This window comes from Acipenser ruthenus, chromosome 19 (assembly GCF_902713425.1).
Source record: "Acipenser ruthenus chromosome 19, fAciRut3.2 maternal haplotype, whole genome shotgun sequence".
Taxonomy (NCBI): Eukaryota; Metazoa; Chordata; class Actinopteri; order Acipenseriformes; family Acipenseridae; genus Acipenser; species Acipenser ruthenus.
This window is the reverse complement of record NC_081207.1, coordinates 17,717,273-17,737,542: the sequence shown is the minus strand read 5'-3', so window position 1 is coordinate 17,737,542 and position 20,270 is coordinate 17,717,273. Positions and strand designations below refer to the sequence as shown.

The window sequence follows — 20,270 nt, the reverse complement described above, 5'->3', positions numbered from 1 at the left end:
CTCTGGGTCTGCCCTGATATACAGTAGATCCATGTAAAATTGTGTAATGCTATTGCCCTGCCACATTCAAATTAGTTTGTGTAAAATGTCCCACCCCCACCCAATGAATTTAGTGCTCATGAGAGTACTACCTCACAGTTCTTCAATCGCACTTGAATCTTGCCCTGAACACCCCATTCCATTCTGTCCTAAGCTTCCCTCAGATACACTGCCACTTTTCTGGGCCAATGCTGAGACCAAACTAATTTCGCCCTGAACCCAGGTCTCCAGAATGCAAAGGCATAGGGGTGCAGTATACTTTACACCAAACAATAGACATCCCTACGACCCCACAGTTATTTGCTCAGCATACACTCTTATCTCAGGGGAGACGTTAGGAGGACAGAGATGTTATTACTCCTAGTGGGATATAGTTCGTGCTCTGGACCCGCAGTATATCCAGATAACTAATATAGAACTCAAGAAATTGACAGACTCATGTATTTAAAGTTTTTTACGAATCGGAGTATGATCAGTACTCGTTCGGTTTATTAACGGTTAAATATTGGATAGAGTAGCTACAGGCTACGTCGTATCCCCAGCAGAAAGGCACACTGGGCAGTCCAGTGTCTTAACAGATATCAACGTTAACACTTTAATACATGTATATATGTGTTAATCAAGGCCGACAAGCAGGCCAAGAACACGTCACCTAAAGTACCCAATGGTCTATTTCAGCACATTCAACAAAACTCTCTCTTATTTCTAAAACATAGTGTGAGTCCCTTATGGCAATACATGCAATACATGTGAGATAAAATAATAATAATAATAATTGCTTAATGCTTACCCTTTAATATAAATCGTAAAAGGATATGGCTGTCTTCACCAGGCAAATGAAACTGAATTCAATCAGCTCAATTGTGTCTTTGGTTTGCAGAAGATGGACCACCTTGCCCTGTCTGGGATGAGTGTGGTACTCCATTGAAATTACTCTGGAGTTAAATAGGTTTTTTGTCTCATTGGAATACATGGGACACCTCAATTAAATCCAATCATTAATCAGGTGAGACAGCTCTTTATCCCTTTTACAAATAATAGTTTTCAAAAGATCCGGACTAACTTTTCAGAATTAATAGGTGTCATGGACTTCAATAAATTCAAAACTTCACATTTGTTTCAACTCTTATGATCTCATTTCTTTGCTTTCCTCCGAGCCCCTCCTTTATCTGAAAAGTTAAGTGAACCCAGGTTCCCAGGATCTTGGTTTATAATATAATATAAAAACACTACTGCATGCAAAACACTAATTTTATATGTGTTATATATGAGAGATGTTCTTAATATGCGACATCATCTTCTAAGTGATTATATTATGCTAAATTAAAGGTATGTGTTTCTTTTAACTTCATATTGTTTCATCATTTTGTTAATGAATCAGTTTTGATTCCATATACCATTGTCTAACAGAGTATTTGACAAAAGTTTGTCTCATACAATATTCAAGTCATTTAGTCTCACTAAGTTTAAGTGGTAATAGTTTTCATTACAATTATTTATCCATTAAGAGATGCACTGACCAGGCTCTGACCTGTACCTCTCTGGGAATATGTTACTGCTAGCAGTTTCCACAGTCTCTTATTTTTTCCAAGGTCAGAGTCTGTGCAAACACTTTTTTAGATAAATGACCTGTCCATTAAGCCATGAGTTATGCATATTATTTCAAGACATTTACTTATCAGTACTAAACCACTAACTCCATCTCTATGAGGCTTGCAGCTCTGCTGAAGTGGAACCCAAGGACATTCCCTCTTTCTAGATAAGAAGAGATGCCCTGGTTTCACTGTAGCAGTTTCAAATCACCACATTATAAGGAATCCATCTACCATCATTAGACAATAGTACAGTGGATTAATAACAAGGTACATTATAGTACATTATTACAAACTTAACACAAAAACATAACACAACACCTTTTAACTTCTATACTTCAATGGATATCATAATGTCTAGAAGTCTTATTGTTCAATAGAAAGAAGAATAAACTTGTACCATTTTCCCATTTAAGTAAATCGAATACTGCTCCAGGTTTTAAACTTCTATCACTACAGCAAAGTCGTGAACAAGCAATAATACTTGTCAGTTTTAAATAATGTTTTCTCATTATAGCAAATACTTAAAACATATTATTAATCTTATGAAATAACTGTTATGAACTATAAACAGTTTCAATTAGCACTGAACCTGTTTCATTATAAGATAATCTTTCAATTAATTTACCTCTGTTTATCAATTGCTATAATATTATTTTGGTGAATCCCTTTTAGGATTTAAATCCAAATATATGCTAGTATAACTGCATTCAACTAGGCGTGACCCTTTGTTCATACAAAATCCAGCCGAGACAGGATTTTTTCTCAAGACCTCTGGATTGTTAGTTAATCTTTTGGTCATAAAGAGTCTCTTCTTATCTTGTGTTTTTCTTGACAAAAATTTGTAGATTAACGTTCACTTTTAGCCGGAATAGTGCTTTTTATCAAGCGTCATGCTTTCTGAAGATTTACTAGTGGTAAATCGTTCAAAATATATATTTTCTTAGGGATTCTCAGACCACTAAGTACTTAGTATGCACTAAGTATGTTCCCAGCAGGATTCAGCTTCTGTACCAGGTTTCGCTCTTAGTTGTTTCCACAAGAAGTCCCTTGATCCAATGTTTCTCCATCACAGATGTGGATTTCCATGGCCTGACTTCATTCCTATAAGATACTTGGACAAGTTTAGCTGTAAATATTATTTCTTTATATTTCCTTTTGTTCACACAGAGTCACTTTGCGAGGTACGCCTTCCATCCAGAACACTGAAGGAGGCCAAAACTCACTGTTATTCATATTTTCTGGTATCCAATTACTGTTCTGCCTCACATCATCAGTTGGTAGACACAATACAACTGAATCTGATTCAATTGATGAACCATGAGCCTTAGCTACTGAGATCCTCCATGCAAAAGGTGTCAATGTTTTACTGACCAGCCTAGCTGATTCAGCGTCACTTGCGACAGCTTCACAAGGACTGCAAAAGGTTCTCCAGTTTGACGACCTTCCCATACAGGATATGATGTCCTACTATGAGAACAGGCACCCCCTGGAGCCAAACACAAAGTGAGAAGTTAGAAGAGAGCAAGAAGCATTACAGATTTGTAATTCACTTTGAAAAAAGTGAAGCATAGACAGTAAAACTACTGCAGGGACGAACACAGGATTTTCATGTTCAGATATTCGCTCAATTTAAATATTTGTTCGGGTATTCATTCGTTTTCAAAAAGTAATAAAATGCCATTATATTGCTCAGAACGCAGGCAGAGACAGCATAGCAGCAGGGGCTGGGGGGCGTGGCCCCTGTGTGTGTGCCTTTATATTAGTACAGCAAGACGTTACATGTTAAAGTAAAAAAATATCCCAGGATTAAAGAATACATTGTTCAGCCTTACTTTACTCGAGTGAATTAACTACAAAACAAAGGCTGCCAAATTGCAGTTCAAGTTAAACGTTGTTTTGTTTATTCCAGAAATAAATAACACATAAAGTTGACACCACATTTTATTTATTTTTTTACTTTTTTTGTTCATTCCTTGACATTGCTGTTTCTTCACAGTAAACAGTGGACATAGACATGTTTTCATAAAGTAATAACATGAGGTTTACTTGTGCCTTTTTGTAGATGAACAAGCAAACGAAAACTGAAGTTTAACTTTAAACACTTCAAATAAAACAAATGTGGAAATGGCATTGTAAAATGAAGGGGAAAAAACTCACTGTTTTGGCTCTATTTCACATAACAATGTTGCATCAAAAAATATATAATATATACAATCTATATAAAAATCACTACACAACAGTTCCAGCAAGTTGGGCACTGTTTAGGCAAAGGCATTTCAGAATGACGCTCTTGCCTTTTTTCTGACAATACGATTATCAATACAGTGACTCCTGTATCGATACACTTTTTTTTTTATAGTAAAATTATGTCAGTCTGTAAAGGGGGGAAAAAACATATCACACGAATTCAGAGAAGGACCATAACTAATACTAATAATAACAATTTCATGGAATACAAATGCTTGTAAGCGCAGACAGGTGCTGTATCAATACCAGCAGAATACGATAACCACAGTTGCATGCAACAGTTGACCAAACGTGTTCGACTGTTGTGTAAACATTTAGTATTTAATATCGTAATAGCAGAAACAACTCACTGCAATTTAAACTTGTTTTTACTGAAAAATAAACAGTACCGGTAACATGTAATTATAAAAGCTGTCTGTTTACATGCTGTCAGATCAGCACTTCACTGACACAGAGCATTGGAGCAGCAGCATGCTATTTCTCATGTTACACTGTACACAATTAGAGGTGGCATCACCAAGTCCAGACACAACACTTGCAAAATATTTAAAATATAAACATGCTGAATTTATTGCAGTTATCAACTGCATAGATTAACCATTCAGCAGAATGTGGCAACAAACAGGTGAGTACAGACATTAAGTTACTGTTTCAGTATCACTTTAGTGTCTTAACAAGTTGTTGTATTTTAAGCAGTTGAATATGGTAGCAACTAACTTGCTCCTGAAATGGCACCCAGCAATTGAATTTGGCGACCAATTTTATTTTTTGTTTTAAAAATGTATTTCAAAGAATAAAAAGGAAACAAAAGCAATACAGGCTGTGAAGCTTACTGGAACAAAAGTGATTTACCAGTGTTATTGCAACACTTGCACAAGCACATGAGACAATTGTGTGATTTTTATGTTTCATGCTTAATTTACGGTATCGTGATATGTATCGTATCGTGACCCTGTGTCGCGAAAACACTGCCGTTACCCAGCTCTAAGCACAACTTTTTTGACCCAGATGGCTTTCCATAGAGATCACTATGCGTGTGCGCACATAATCTGGTTTGTTTACTTTTTGCTGTTTTACTTTTAGATAGAGAGGCTCAAGAACTGCTGTGTATTGATCCTGTATTTTCTTTTTTTTTTTTTTTTTTACATATATTAACTCTCACATTTCACGCGGCGCTCTTTTTCATTTGCCATTTCTTAAACTTCTGGTGAGCCTGTAAATAAGTGCAAGGTATTTCTGTCATTTCTAGTGAATACAAACATCTGATTTTTGTATCCGAATACATGTCAAACAAATATTCGGATAGTCTCATATTCATACTGTTCAACCGTATGTAGAGTATATGAACTAATATTACTGATTAGGAATAATGAATAAATAAGCAATGTAATCACACAGAACTTTAGTGTAAGTAGCTTAAAATGATAGTGGCTCATATTGCAATTAGGAGGGAGATAGAAAATGTAATTTGAAACTACTTATTCTTTAAGATTCTCCACATGGGAAATGTTAAGTACAATAACCTGTACATTACACCAACCCCACCCCACTGAAAATGTCTGGGTTTTGAATGTGCATTTCAAGCGGCATCTCCCCAATGATGGTCCTTGCTTTGGAAGCTCACTACCTCTTTGGTGTAATGCAGATCCCCCATTAGGCTCCCAGCCAGGCCAGTGTTTTGGCGTGACTATCTAACATCTAAAACAAATCCCCAAATCTTACTGATTAAGAGTTGTTGTGACACTCAACGTTGTAACCAGAGCTGACATTCTACCGAGGTCAAACTTAAGCTTCAAGCTATAGCTGGCAGTATTTATATGACTGCCTGGTATTTACTATTCAACCTCCAAATCTATGTTACATGGCAAACCAAGAGAAAATTAAGGAGTCTTTTGTACTTTGCCAGAATTTTTACATGAACATCAGCATTAATGACGCAAAAAAAACCAAACAACCGAGGACACAACCTCGTTGTCCTCATAGCTAGTTACGGCCATGGTGATACTATATATTGAAGTGTTTGATATAACCTGCCTAATGCTAATTCTACCTCCAACTGTGTGGGCTAGCTGGGCAGCAGCGGTCAACCAACTGTCATCTGTTGCATTCTGTAGTACAAGGAAGCCATTGAAGGTAGTGAGTGAATGGGCTTCCCAAAATATGCTAATTTATTGGCAGAATGGTACAAAACGGATTACCAACTGTAATGGTCACTTTTTGCCTTTCATTTCCATGTTACTACTGCCATCTGGGGGCAACTTCTTGCAAATCTGTTTCCAAAGGTATTGGGTTTTTGGTGTTACTTTCACTGGCACATTATGATGAGCAAAAAAGATGAAAATTATATTGTATAAACAGCTGCATTACTTCTTTTTTTTACCTTGAGATGAGGATTTGAACCATTTCACAGGCTTCAATCTTGATGAATACAGCTCTAAAAGAAACAGTATGTAGAGAGAAGGTCTATTTTAGAAATACATTATGCAATAATTTACTGTTTAATTGAGTTTTTATGGATTTACTGAAATTGCTATGGGAGGCATTTAGATCTTTAACATGCAAGTATTTGGTCATTCTGATTTATCAAAAGGAGGAAAAACAAAAAAACAGGACTGTGTCGTGGCCATTCCATTCTTCTAATAAAAGCACTACGTTATTATTATTGATTCGACAGCAGCAGCTCAACCGATTTGAATTTTTAAATAAGCGTCAGTCGTCAGCATTATAACATTACGTGTTGGAATGAATTATTATTTCGTTACAAGAACCGAACCCTGACCAATCAAGCTTGTCGTTTTTCTAGCTGTTAAACGCAATTACGCCAGCAGTGGGCTAGCAAATTACTACTGTTACTGTAACTAAATATGGGCAAAAAACTGATGCATTTATTTTCCATTTATATAATTTGCACAGTCCACTTTACACTTACATTTTTACGTGATCGTTTAATGTTGTTACGAACTTAATTTGATTTATACAAGCGACAAGTACAAAACCAAGCGGAGCACTACAAGATTTATATCAAATACGCATGTATAACCGTACTGAATTTGCCTATCATGTACTGTATACATTGTGTATAGTAATATATAAATCACAGAACGAACTACAACATTTTAACATTACCTTTCCCCGTTTAGCTGTGCCTAGAGCCAGCTCTATCTCTCTCAGTGCAGCAGGGAAATAAACTTCCCGCCAGCGTTCCACAGCAACCACATGTTTCCGGAATCAAAGACTGTTGACTGCTTCCAGTTCCGGGTTGAAGGTCTCCAACGTGGTGCTCGTGTGGGGAATATTGTCGTGTGATAGGAGCTCGCTGTAATGAATTCAAGAAAACTCGCAAAATAAGAACAAAAAAGCAATTAAAGTAAGTCTGTAATAACACTCACATTTGTATTACCTAGGTAGATTTAGTTTAGTAATGTAACTGCAATTAGGTCGTTTGCGTGTGTGTATCAGTAGAAGTTACCGCACCGATGCTGTGTTTTTGTTTTATGCGTAAAACGAACTAAACTTTAATTTGTTATTTTGTTTACAAAGATTCGTGTAATGATTACTGTACCGTAGTCATTATAGCGGCGAATAAAGTGTGAGAGACATCGGTGTTATAGTTCTGTGTGTGTGATTTATTTATTTATTTATTTTAATTCTGAAGTAAACAGATAGCTAGGTTTGGAATGAAGACTAGAAGGATGATGATCTAAATCATACCAAACATTGAAGTAGCGGTAAATATACAAACTAACATCTGATCAAGAAAAGCGTTGTTTACTTACTGTGAAAATAAATTCAGTTAGGTAGGTACAAGAATCTAGCAGCATGAGGCATTAGGAGTAGGAGCGTAGGAAGCAGCGGTTGTGAACAGTACACCGATTTTAAAATGTAAGGCACTAAACTAAGGGGTGCTTCGGCAGTAGAACACAGTTGGCCTGTGGTTTACATAATGAAAAGTAGGGCTGAAATTCTCAACAAAAAATGCAGGTACTCCTGTGCAAAGCCGGGTGCAAGCATTTAAGAAGCGAGACAATTTGAGTGCCAATGAAGAAATACTTTTAAATGTATACATATTGGTACACGATATATTTATAAATACAAAAAAAAAAAAAAAACCTTAAATAACTAATCAATTAAAACCAATTCACTATAAATAAGGAAGCTGGACATAATGAAAGCTTGTTATCCTCTGCATATCACTGTCATGTACTGGAATATAACACTAAGTTAAACCTTAAATGACAGGCATTAAGAAATATTACACTATGGAGTAACTGCTGTAGAGAGAGTTTATTTTGTTTCAAAATATCCTAAAAAAAAGCATGGTGTTATAAAAAACGGTGTAAAAAAGATTGCTATGAAAGAATGATAGAAAAAGGTCTAAGTCAAACAATGCACAATAGAGGCTAAAATACCCCTCAAATTTTGATGTAACAGCCACTACTAATACTAATGATGTACTTGGCCATTTTAATCTCCATAGTATTCTCTGAAATTATCCCCATGCTTTCCAGACTCTGGGTACTCACCTACAACAGGACCTGGCCATGCTACAATAATAGCCTTAGATTAGAATTTATATCCATGTTTCTTTTATTTATTTTTGACTTATTACTTATCTTACAACAATGTGTTCTGCGTGCTTCACTGCTGTTTCTGTGTAGATTAATTATTATTAGTATTTGTTTATTTAGCAGATGCCTTTATCCAAGGCGACTTACCGAGACTAGGGTGTGCGAACTATGCATCAGCTGCAGTCACTTACAACTATGTCTCACCCGAAAGACGGAGCACAAGGAGGTTAAATGACTTGCTCAGGGTCACACAATGAGTGAGTGGCTGAGGTGGGATTTGAACCGAGGACCTCCTGGTTACATGCCCATTTCTTTAACCACTGGACCACACAGCCAGAAAAAAAAAAATATTTCAGGCAGAAACAGTATAAAAGTAACTTTTTTTTTTTTTTTAATCCCTTGTATTGTTTCTGCACAAAAAACAAAGTGGCAAGACACATTTACATAAAGTAATACCATTATTGTGGTTTACTTCTGACTTGTTTAGATGTACGCAAGTGAAAACTCACATTTAACTTAAACTCATCAAAATGTTTTAGAAAAGGGGGCATTGTACAAAGAAAAAAACTCACTATTTTCGTTTAATAAAGTCCTCATAACAGAAAATACTAGGATCACAACAAAACAAAACATTGATCACTATGCTTAATGTGTACCTTGCAAGTTTGGCCAGTGTTTGAAAAGCATGAAGCACACCTACACCTGTATGCCGATTGTGACTCCCTTACCAAATCTGAAGCAGCACTTTGTTGATCCTGTTTTTCTAATGTTAATCCCTACTGTCCCACACGTCACTTGCCATTTTAGAAACTTCCGCGCAAATTCTGGCAATGTGATAAGTCGTTGCAAGGCAAAACGCGTTCTGATAATTATTTCTAATATTTATCAACTATGTAATTTATGGCAAACACTACACGTGGATTTTTGCCTTCAAATTCATGTGCAGTAATGGTTGTTCGAATATTCAGATAGCTTCTCCAGTGTACAAAAGAAAATAATTATGATAATTACTCCACACCGCTGTTTTCACATTGCACTGCTAAGGTCTCCTCTCGCTGATCAAGAAATGAGCACTGACGCAAAGTGAAATGGGAGATTTGTGACGCTTGCCAAAATGAAATCTATTCTGAATGAAAGCTGAGCCAATCAAAATGCAGTAGTTATAATGATGTTAATGGTGGCCAATAGCAGCTAACAGAAACAGAATGCAAGCAGCACGAACTGTGCTGATTGAAAGCGCCTTTGAGAAACGTACGAGTGGACTGTGTGAGTGGATGGAATGCATCCGCGTTGGGTGAAAAGCAGATTAAATAAGTCCCGGTACCCAGTACCGGCATCAAAAGTCCCAGTACAGAGTACCGGTGAGTACTGGCAGAATTTCACCCTGAATTGAAAAGTATTATAGTATTGTGATGAGACCGATAATGCAGTCCCTTTTGAAAAATGTCAGTGCACGTATGAGAGAGATACACATTATATATACAGTGCCTTGCAAAAGTATTCAGACCCCTGACCAATTCTCTCATATTACTGAATTACACATGGTACATTGAAATTTCGTTCTGTTTGATATTTTATTTTAAAACACTGAAACTCAAAATCAATTATTGTAAGGTGACATTGGTTTTATGTTGGGAAATATTTTTAAGAAAAATAAAAAACTGAAATATCTTGCTTGCATAAGTATTCAACCCCCACACATTAATATTTGGTAGAGCCACCTTTTGCTGCAATAACAGCTTTAAGTCTTTTGGGGTAAGTATGTACTAGCTTTGCACACAGTGTCGGAGTGATTTTGGCCCATTCTTGGCAGATTTGCTCCTTGGTTGTTCAGGTTGGTTGGACGACGCTTGTAGACCGCAATTTTCAAATAGTGCCACAGATTCTCAATGGGATTGAGATCAGGACTTTGACTGGGCCACTCTAGGACATTCACCTTTTTGTTCTTGAGCCACTCCAATGTTGCTTTGGCCTTGTGCTTGGGATCATTGTCCTGCTGAAAGGTGAATTTCCTCCCAAGCTTCAGTTTTTTAGCGGACTGAAGCAGGTTCTCTTGCAGTATTTCCCTGTATTTTGCTCCATCCATTCTTCCTTCAATTTTAACAAGATGCCCAGTCCCTGCTGATGAGAAGCATCCCCACATCTTTTGCAAGGCACTGTGTGTGTGTGTGTGTGTGTGTGTATATATATATATATATATAAATTTAATCAATGCCAATAGCCAAATATGTAACTGTAATTCTGATAAAAAAAACAATTGTGGTCAGACAAAACCACTCATCTGCTTTAATGTTACTAGTACCAAAAAAAAAAAAAAACTTTAGTGTGTGCGAATTGTCCTTGTGCAAATGCAAATGAATCACAACATATTGCTACCAATACCAACTGCCAAATTCAGCTGTCTACAGTAGCACAGATAAACATATTCATCCTGCTTGATACAGTTTAAAAAGGATCAGCTGAATATGTATATAAAATACACTAGCTGTCAAGACCACGAAGATATCTTCTTCAGATAAGAAAGACTGGAGACCTTTTTTGGTCTTGAATGCTAGTGTATTTTATAAACTCACTGAACCATACTAAAAGATATTGCCATGCTTCAGGAACCACAAGTGACTTGATTTGTGTTGTCTGTGTTCATCTATTTGAATTTCTTTTTTTCAGTCTCAAACTTGTGTTTGATTTTCAGCTGAATGATGGGGGAATTTAAGGTTCACCGGGTGCGTTTCTTCGACTACATGCCCTCAGGGATTCGCTGCATGGCCTTCAACAGAAAGGCTGACCGGCTGGCCCTTGCACGACTAAATGGATCAGTGGAGATTTTCAACTTCTCCAACAACTACTTCCAGGAAAAGGTACATTGAGAAGAAATGCATCGACAGTCCAATTACTGACCCCTTTACACTGCCATAACTAATTCCTCACTTCAGACCATCTGATTCAATGGTTTTTAATATAATGCTGTCTAAGAAAGACTCGCCTTACACAGGTCCAGAGTTGTAACACATACCAGTAATGCATTCCAAAAGCCATTACATTACACAGTATCAGGCAATTTCATTATTAGATATTTGGTTGTTTCTTAGGTGATCCCTGGAAGTGACTCCAGGTCTATTGAAGCGATTTGCTGGGTTGGCTGTGATCGTCTCTTCACAGCTGGTTTGAATAGAGAGGTTGTGGAGTATGATCTAGAGCGACTCTGCCCAAAATACACCCTGGATGCTTTCGGAGGACCCATCTGGACAGCAGCTTGCAACTCTGCAGAGACTCATTTTGCGGTCAGTAGATCTAAGCCATAAATGTACAAGAAGTGTTATTTTGATGCCGTTATATAGTGTTCCCCTTTTATAATGCTATAACTGGGAGCCATAGTTGCAAGACCATGCCAGGGCTGCAGAATAGTTGCGCACAATGTGCACTGAAGGATTTGGTCAGAACCCAAAAACTGAAATACTTTTGCGATTCAATAAATAAACCGATATGGTAGGTTCATTTTAAGAGTTCATTTTAATGAGCCTTTGTAATATCAAATTACTAAGATCTGTTGCATAAACACAATCTTTGTTCCCAGCAATTTGTATTAAAGAAAACTAAATATCACCTCCTAGTAAAAATGCTGTATTCTTTGTTTGTAGTTATTTATTTTTATTTTTTTTACTGTTCTTTTTAAATTATTAGTTTGGGTGTGAAGATGGGTCTGTGAAGCTGTTTGAAATTTTACCTGATAAAATCCAGTTTGAGAGAAACCTGGATCGACAGAAAGGTAGGTCCGATCAGAGTCCAAAATCATGTATAAATAAAAATAATGAATAGATTATCTAAGACAATCAAGCAGTCATTCTAATATGAGCTATTTTAGTTAAATCCATTTAAAATGCCATAACAGGTAAAAATGGTATAACATTCCCCCCCCCATATGATGTATTGGGTAAAAATAGTACAATACCCCCCTCCCACCCATAAATGCAGTTAGTGTTTGATTTTAGTTTGTGCTAGTTTTCTGGTTCAAATTTAAGAAAAACTGGTTAAAAGCAAAACTAAGTTCTGATTCATCATGCTGCTTATCGTAAAAATATTATATTTTTCAATTTCAATACAGGGGTAAAAATACTGAAATCTAATCATAGTAGTAAGGTATTTTATAGACTACATAAGAGGTACAATCAACAACCATTTTCCTATTTGAGAATCAAACAGGGAGTGATCAACAACAATGAATGCAGTGAGAAGACTTATTATTCAAAAGCAAGAATGTCTGATTTCTCTCCTTCTTTCCAGGACGCATCCTCTCCCTCTCGTGGCACAAGTCCGGTACGCTAATCGCTGCAGGTTCACTAGATGTGATTCGAGTGTTTGATGTAAAATCAGGTGAGTTGAATTTGTTTTAGTGCACTGCGCAAACTCAAAAGCACTTGCCCTGTGCTGTCTCCCCAATGTTGTGATTTTGAACAGCGTTTGCGCTGGCTGTTGCTGTGGATTGGTTTATGCTAGCAAAGCAATGAAAAGTGGGAGGCGGGGGTGGGGGTGGGTCTAGCTAATCAGGTGCAACTAACCTGGAAATTGTATGTGTTACCTATCAAACGATACTCTCTCCAGTGTGACAGTTGTCCTACCTTCGGTCCAATAAATGCTGAATTCAGACCATGAAATTAATTTGACTTGTGACGGGCCAGATTCTAACCCAGGCCTCCGGAAGTGAGGTTTGAGAGACTTCTAGATGTGCCACTTGCAATCTAAGTGTCTTAAAAAGCAGCCCATGAAGGGAGAATATTATAACGTGCTCTGTGATGTAGAGTATAGACTTGCTATTTGTTTTCAGGTCACTCTGTTCAGAGGATACTGGTGGATAGGGGGCCAGCAGGGACGCGCAATAAGGACTGTGTGGTGTGGAATGTTGCCTTCCTGTCGGATTACACCATAGTGAGCGGAGATTCTGCTGGGAAGGTCCAGCTCTGGGATGCAAACAAAGGAACATTAATAAAAACCCACCTGGTGTCGAAATGGGATGTGCTTTCACTATCCGTATCGGAGGTAAGGTATCGATTTCATTGAAAGTAATGAGTTATTATACCTGGTATCACTTTGTAGAAACTGCACTAATGTTATATTTAAAAAAAAAAAAAAAGACAAGCTAAGAATCAAGCAGTCTTCATCGTAAAAAGAAACCTGGTTACAAATTGATGGCCAAGCATTTCTATGAGAAATATAATTATTTTTATATCTCCTGGGGGATCGTCGGTACTAATGTTGCTGTAGAGGTCATATTTTGAACTAGACCAGTGATGTTTTCATCAACATGACAAACCTTCAATAGAACACTATTCTCAATGGCTAGATCAAATACACTGTTAAAAAGCATATTTAATTTACAGAATGAGGACAGCATTGTAGCTGGAACATCAGAAGGTACAGTGATTCAGTTCCAGCTGCTCTCTCCAACGATCGGAGACGCGGAGACCCAGTGGATCAGAACCAGGACGTTCAAACACCACACCCATGATGTGAGGGCCGTAACAGAGACAAAGACATCTGTGGTGTCTGGAGGTGAGCCTCTGCCCTCTTAGAACAGGGTCTGTCTTCTAGATGTTGACAGTGTAAAGTCAACTCCACAGTGGATGACCTTGTGCGTTGAGTATTCTCTTAATGACAAATTGAGCATCTTACCCATAAGTAATAAAGGATAGATAGGGGGCTCCTGAGTGGAGCATCCAGGAAAGGCACTCCACGTGGAGTGCAGGATGCGCCCTATAGCCTGGAGATCGCGGGTTCGAATCCAGGCTATGTCATTGCCGACCGGGAGTTCCCAGGTGCGGCGCACAATTGGCTGAGCGCCGCCCGGGTAGGGACGGCTTAGGTCGGCAGGGCAATCCACGGTTCACAACGCACCAGCGACTCCTGTGGCTGATAGGGCGCCTGCGGGGCTGCTGTGGAGCCATTCAGATCTGTGTTGTCCTCTGGCACTATAGGTCTGATGGCTTTGCTGTAGATCTGCAGTGCGAAAAAAGACGGCTAGGCAGGGACACGTTTCGGTGGAACGTGTGTGTCGGCTGCCGTTCCCTGAGTCTCCGGGGGTTGCAGCGGTGAACTGGGATTAATAAAAAATACAGTTGGCGATTCCAAATTGGGGAGAAAACTGGGGTAAAATAATTGGCGACGACTAAATTAAAAAAAAAAAATAATAAATAAAAAAAAATAAAAATAAAGGATAGAATCTAAGGGAGTTTCTTACCTGTTACCATCTGCAGTGCTGACACTTCTGTTGTGCTGAAAACCTTTTGGTTGTTTGCTCTTGGATTAAAAAAGAAAAGAATAGATGTGCGTGTGTGTGTGTGTTTTCTAAATATGTTTAAGATTAAAAATGTAAAAAGCTGCTTTCTCTGCTGTTGGTCTGATTGCAGTTAGACCATTATTGTGATTCTGAGCTACAGCCATTACTGTATTTGGTATTTAATAATAATAAAAAAGAATTCAGATCTACAGCATCTACAGAAGTAGGAAGGCCAAAAGTTGGTAAATTATCTTTTCTGGCTTCAGGTCTGGACACACAGCTTGTGATTTGTCCTCTGATGGATAAAGTGGAAGTCAAGTCTAGTGAATCTGTACTTCGGAAAGTGATCTTCCCACATGTAAGTCCACTTCACACAGTTTAATATTGCATTTCTGGTTGATGGCACATTGAATCATCTTTATTAGAGGAAAGGAGTTACAAGGTGTATTTTACATGCATATCTCTGATGACACGAATACATATGTACAGTATGTCACACTTGTATTATTACAAACATGAAGAGAAGCACTTGGCTATCCTTGAGCAAACCTTTATAATCCAGGGTATAGGAGCTGCCAGTCTGTCTCTGTGTGCGAACATTACACAGTGTATGTAAGCCATGCTGATGTCATTCAGACAGGGTGCCTAGGGGGGCTTGAAACCTAAAAAGTTGAAGAAAATGACTAGTGCAATCCAGCCCTGGAAAATGCACCAAATAAATGATTTTCTTACTGTAGGATTATCTTGGAATTGTCCTGGAATGGTCTTATAAAACATCTCATCGAATTTAAGTCCCAGATTTTTATTTTATTTGAATTGTTTAATGAATTGATGAACCCATATGTTGTTGTTTTTCTCTAGCGGAGTCTTGTTTCCTGTGCAAAGAAGCCCAGCCTCCTCCTCTTTCAGTTCCCTGACCAGCTCGAGCTATGGAGACTGGGGGGCACAGACACCGTAGGTGAGTTCTGTCAAACAAACTTTTTCAATTAATATTTTCTTCTTTTTATATTTATGATAACTTTATAGTAACAATTTAGCAGGGCAATTATTTGTAAAATTTGAATTGCATTAAACTGCTATATTACAAGCAAATGCAAACATTAAGTTTGGTATTAATCCCGGTTGCTAGTTCCAGTCAAAACTACAAATACAGGGGAATTCTGGATAAAAATTGTTTGGGTAGCCTTATGTTAGTTAATGTGTTTTTTTTTTTTTTTTTAATTTAAGGAAAACCAGGAGAAAGCTTACCAGTTACAAGAAAACCAGAGAAACTTCTTCAGCTTAAGAGAAAGGTACAGTTAGATTTTTATTTTTTTTCAAAACACTGCAAAGGAGTGTAATCTAAAGGAAAAGGCAAAATGGTTCAATTTTTTGCTGTTTTCCATTTAATTTCCAGGGTGACGATCACATTTGCTGCAGCACTATATCAGAATGTGGGCACTGGATTGCCTATTCCACAGTGTCCAGCATCCGATTGTATCAAATCCAGTGTGACAATAACAACATCAGTATTAGCAAGGTAGGATTGTATCCAAAAGTATTCCTTCTTTCTAGAAACTGTATCTAGCATTGCAAATGTGATGTTTTGCACAATCAAATGTACATGCTGCAATGTGAAAATGTTGTTGTTATTATTTAATGCATTTAAAATGTAAGCATGTGTTTGTAAATATGAACACATTCTTATCCTTGATTTTTATCAACCAATTATTGATAGTAGAACATTTTGTTATTATGCTACACATTTTCAAATGGTTAAGTATGGGATTGTTAACTAGAAAATCTAAGTGAAAATAGAAAGTGGAGGTAAACACTGGATATTATAGTTCTGTCAGCAGGACTTTTTAGGAAACTTTTTTTTTAAATGTATTTAATGTATCAATCACTCTTGTAGGTCTCGAAGCTCCCAAAAGTTTTGAGGTCCGCTCACCAGCTTCAGTTCTCAGCCGATTCCTCGAAGCTCTTTGTTGCTTCTGAACAGGCGACCATCCACGTAATCAGCCTCTCCCGGTCGGAGTGCAAACATGTGCACACATTCAAACCAAAGTCAGGTGAGTCTTTGATAGAAAATAGCCCTGCTAGATAGAATAATTTCATTTTTTTTTTAACAATAACTGCTTGAATTAGTAAGGCAGAAGACAAACTGTGAAAGAATTGATATACCTAAACCCACCGGCTTAAGTTACAGGAGCATTTTACAGCATGGGGGGAGCCCTTCATTACATGCTATAAGCATTTTGTGTCTTAGTGAATCTTTTTTCAGATTTTGCTCGGCTGGACTTGAAGTAGCGGGGTTCCTAAAAATATAGTGTTACACGTCCCCGTGTGTTGCTACAACTGTTTAAATAACGTCCCTGTAATTTCTTTTCATTATTAACATCCTGACATGTTTTTACACTTCTAACTAAAGTCTGTTTCAAGGTTGTTTTTTTTTTTTTTTTTAATAATGTAAATAGCTGCTCTAGTGCACTGATAGTGTAAGGATTATTGCCCACATTGTCAAACAGGTAACACAGCAATAACGATCCATGATGTGGAACAGAACAGAAAAGAACACTATTTTTTTGTTGTGTTTTTTTTTTTTTTTTTTTTTAATAATCGCTCTTCCTGCAGTGATTTAAAGGACAGATCTCAAACCATGTTAACAATGAAAATAAAAATTAAAGGTATCTTAGTTGTAGCTACATGTGAGGACGTATAACGCTATTCTTCGGAAGCCCGCTACTTACTCTAAGAATGGTAGTTGGTTGTGGACAGCAATGGTCCTGTGCTTGTCAGATTAAGCACATTTGGTGGCTGAGAGAAGTGCTCCTGTTCCTTTCTGTTTCATCAGCTAGTACTGTTTCTTCCTACAGGATCCTCTGCGCCTGTTCATTTGCTGGCTGCAAGTGCAGATGGGCAGTGGCTGACATCAGCAAATCGGCATTGTGAGATCAATGTGTATAACTTGAAAAAGCTGAAGGTGAGGATTGTGAATTTTAGTTGTAACGTCTGTGTTTGTTCTTTATAAAAATAATGAGGATTTGAACAACACCTTTTTTTTCAATGAATACCTTTAAGTAAAGGGGAGGGGGTGCAAATTCAAATTCCTTGTATGTCATCAACTAGGTGGAAAATATTAGCCTTTACAATGAAGAAGCAGTACAGCTAGCAGTAGAATGTGTTATGATGACTTCTTAATGATTTATTATGGAAGTAACATTTATGAAAAGAAAGTGTTCCATGTCATTTGGACAATAAGTCTATCATTGTGTTGAATGCAAATGGTCCAGAGCATCCTAGTGACCAACCTTCCATTTCTCTTTCAGCATCACTGCATGGTGCCAGTGTATAACTCTCTCCCCAGTGCAATGGCAATACACCCAGAAACCAACAATCTGCTCATGGCCCATGCAGATCAACAGGTATGAAAACTATCAGGATATCTAATAGAGCTGCATGAACAGATTATTCAGACTGAGCTCACAAAGGAGGTCATTGGTGTTGATTTAAGCTAATTTAACATTTCTGGTAACACAAGTGAAGAAACAGCTGCATGAATTTGTGTGGATTGCTGTTCTCCACGGAGTCTTAAAGTAGCAATCATCACAAGTCCAAGCAACTGTTTCTTCAGTTGTTTTTCTTAGAATGGTAAATGAGCCCTGTCACCGCTGACCCTCTCCTGATTGTCCGTACCTGATTTCTGTGGAGAGCTCAATCCGAGTAATAGAATAATCTGTGCAACACTTTTTCCACAAGAATTAAATGGCCATTTTACACAAATATCCATGGTGGAATTCGGATAAAATGGTTCTTCCAAAAAGGGAGTAAGTGTCATTTTGATGAATGAATTAAACTGATTTTTGATTTGTGGAACATGTATTCACACATTGTTTTTCCTATTTACATTGGCAGGTCTTTGAGTTCAGTATAGTGGACAAGCAGTACACAGACTGGAGCAGGAAGCTGCAGAAGGAGGGGTTGCACAGGTGCCGGAGTAAGTGGCATACGCCCATTACTCACATCACCTTTAACCCCAGCGCACCGTCACAGGTTATGCTCCATGACACGCACATGTTCTGCATCATTGACCAAAGCCTGGTAAGCGTCACCTTTTATTGGTTCTTGAAAAAACAAGTCTTATTTATATTTGGTATGATCCATGCACTTTCTGGTTTTTCTTTTTTTAAATAAAAAATTATTTTACTTTTTATTAATTCCTTTTCAAACACAAATTCATACTTTTATATTTTCATCATTTCCAAAGATTTGCTTTAAATGTTGTGGTGGAAGTTTCCTTTTAAATTTCTATGCTGGAAATATTTATTTCTTTATTTAGTGGTGTGTGGGTTTCTTTCAGTGCATTTTCACTGCCCTTTGTTCCAGGGCTGTGCATTGCACTGTAAATTTGATTTGATTTAATTTTTGACATTTTGTTAATCTCTCCCACAGCCTCTGGTAGACTTAAAGGCACAGTTCTATAGCCGGCTGACCCCGAAAGATATGTCGGAAACTGACAGGCCAAGCAAGAATAATGCCTTCAAAATGTGCAAGAAATATCAAGTAAGAGTAGTTTAAAATCAATGTGACTGCTTACACAGAAACCAAACCAGTATTAATACATATCCCACAGCATGGGAATATTGTGAAGGTGCTTGTATGTTCAACAAGCTTTTTACATATGTGTAGAGGCCTGCTTACCGAGAAAACTTGGTGAGGACATTCTGCAGCACAAAGTTTGACTGCATTGTGAGTATCAAAATTTGGAAATATAGATGGGTTGGTGGAAATTAATGTAAAACAAACAAGAAAACAACGTTCTATTACTAGCATACCCTGGGTCTCTGTAGTTTACTTAAGATCGCTGTGCTGCACTCTGATGGCAGTGGCTGCTTTCATGTTGATAATGTGGTGGCCATTAGAGTGTCACAAAATGAGTATTTAGATAAGCTCCCCACAGGTGAGGGTCTTTGGTGTCAATTGGGCTAATTTACCATTCCAATTGAAGAAAGAGCTACTTGGATTTGTATGGGTTGCTGTTTTCTACAGAGTAAGAAAAGCAGCAATCATCACAAATCCAATCGGCTCTTTCTTCACTTGTTTCACTTGGAATGGTAAATAAGCCCGATCAGCCCCAGTGGAGAGCTTTTCCGAGTGATCAGATAAGCAAACCTGATATGAGGTACTGGTCCTAATAGTGCTTATGATTGATGTGGACTCACAGAGATCGTGTTAGGGTCATTGACCCTGATTCTTACATTGTACTTTACTGCCTTGTTCCCCGCAGCCTCTCCTCCATGTAAACCTGCTTGAAGATGACTGGCTGGTAGTGGTAGAGCGCCCCCTAATAGACATCCACTCCCAGCTGCCAGCCCCAGTAAGACAGAAGAAATTCGGAACATAAAGTGAACTCTCTGGACTCCCTGTTACCTGCTCAGTACCCCAAGGATTTGTGAACTCGATTGTGTGTCAAAAATAAAAAAAATGCATAATTACCTCAATATTTTTGGGGCATTCAGTTTAAACTTATTTCCTTTAAATAGCATCGGTACCATGTTTGTTACTGTCCTC

General features: G+C 37.7%; 1 protein-coding gene and 1 long non-coding RNA gene across 2 annotated transcripts; one reads left to right on the top strand and one right to left on the bottom strand.

Moving 5' to 3' along the window:
- Positions 1 to 177: 177 nt before the first annotated feature.
- Positions 178 to 7,115, bottom strand: LOC117424339 (uncharacterized). Its single transcript, XR_004547891.3, has 3 exons — positions 7,008 to 7,115; positions 6,262 to 6,315; positions 178 to 3,120 (listed from the first exon to the last, which is right to left on the bottom strand). It is a non-coding gene; the product is annotated as an uncharacterized LOC117424339 (long non-coding RNA).
- LOC117424338 (U3 small nucleolar RNA-associated protein 4 homolog) lies at positions 7,113 to 20,200 on the top strand. Its single transcript, XM_034040580.3, has 17 exons — positions 7,113 to 7,248; positions 11,142 to 11,307; positions 11,539 to 11,730; positions 12,131 to 12,215; positions 12,731 to 12,820; positions 13,272 to 13,483; positions 13,825 to 13,996; positions 14,987 to 15,078; positions 15,582 to 15,678; positions 15,948 to 16,012; positions 16,117 to 16,239; positions 16,615 to 16,771; positions 17,576 to 17,682; positions 18,029 to 18,124; positions 18,615 to 18,800; positions 19,152 to 19,262; positions 19,987 to 20,200. The coding sequence occupies exons 2-17, from the start codon at positions 11,146 to 11,148 to the stop codon at positions 20,101 to 20,103; spliced, it is 2,064 nt and encodes a 687-aa protein (XP_033896471.3). The 5' UTR covers positions 7,113 to 7,248; positions 11,142 to 11,145; the 3' UTR covers positions 20,104 to 20,200.
- Positions 20,201 to 20,270: the final 70 nt, after the last annotated feature.

Excerpts from the sequence above, each read along its gene's own strand:
- LOC117424338 (XM_034040580.3), top strand. The coding sequence starts at position 11,146 with ATGATGGGGGAATTTAAGGTTCACCGGGTGCGTTTCTTCGACTACATG. Across the intron at positions 13,484-13,824 it reads TTTCACTATCCGTATCGGAG|AATGAGGACAGCATTGTAGC; the intron begins GTAAGGTATCGA and ends TTTAATTTACAG. Across the intron at positions 18,125-18,614 it reads TGGCCCATGCAGATCAACAG|GTCTTTGAGTTCAGTATAGT; the intron begins GTATGAAAACTA and ends TTACATTGGCAG.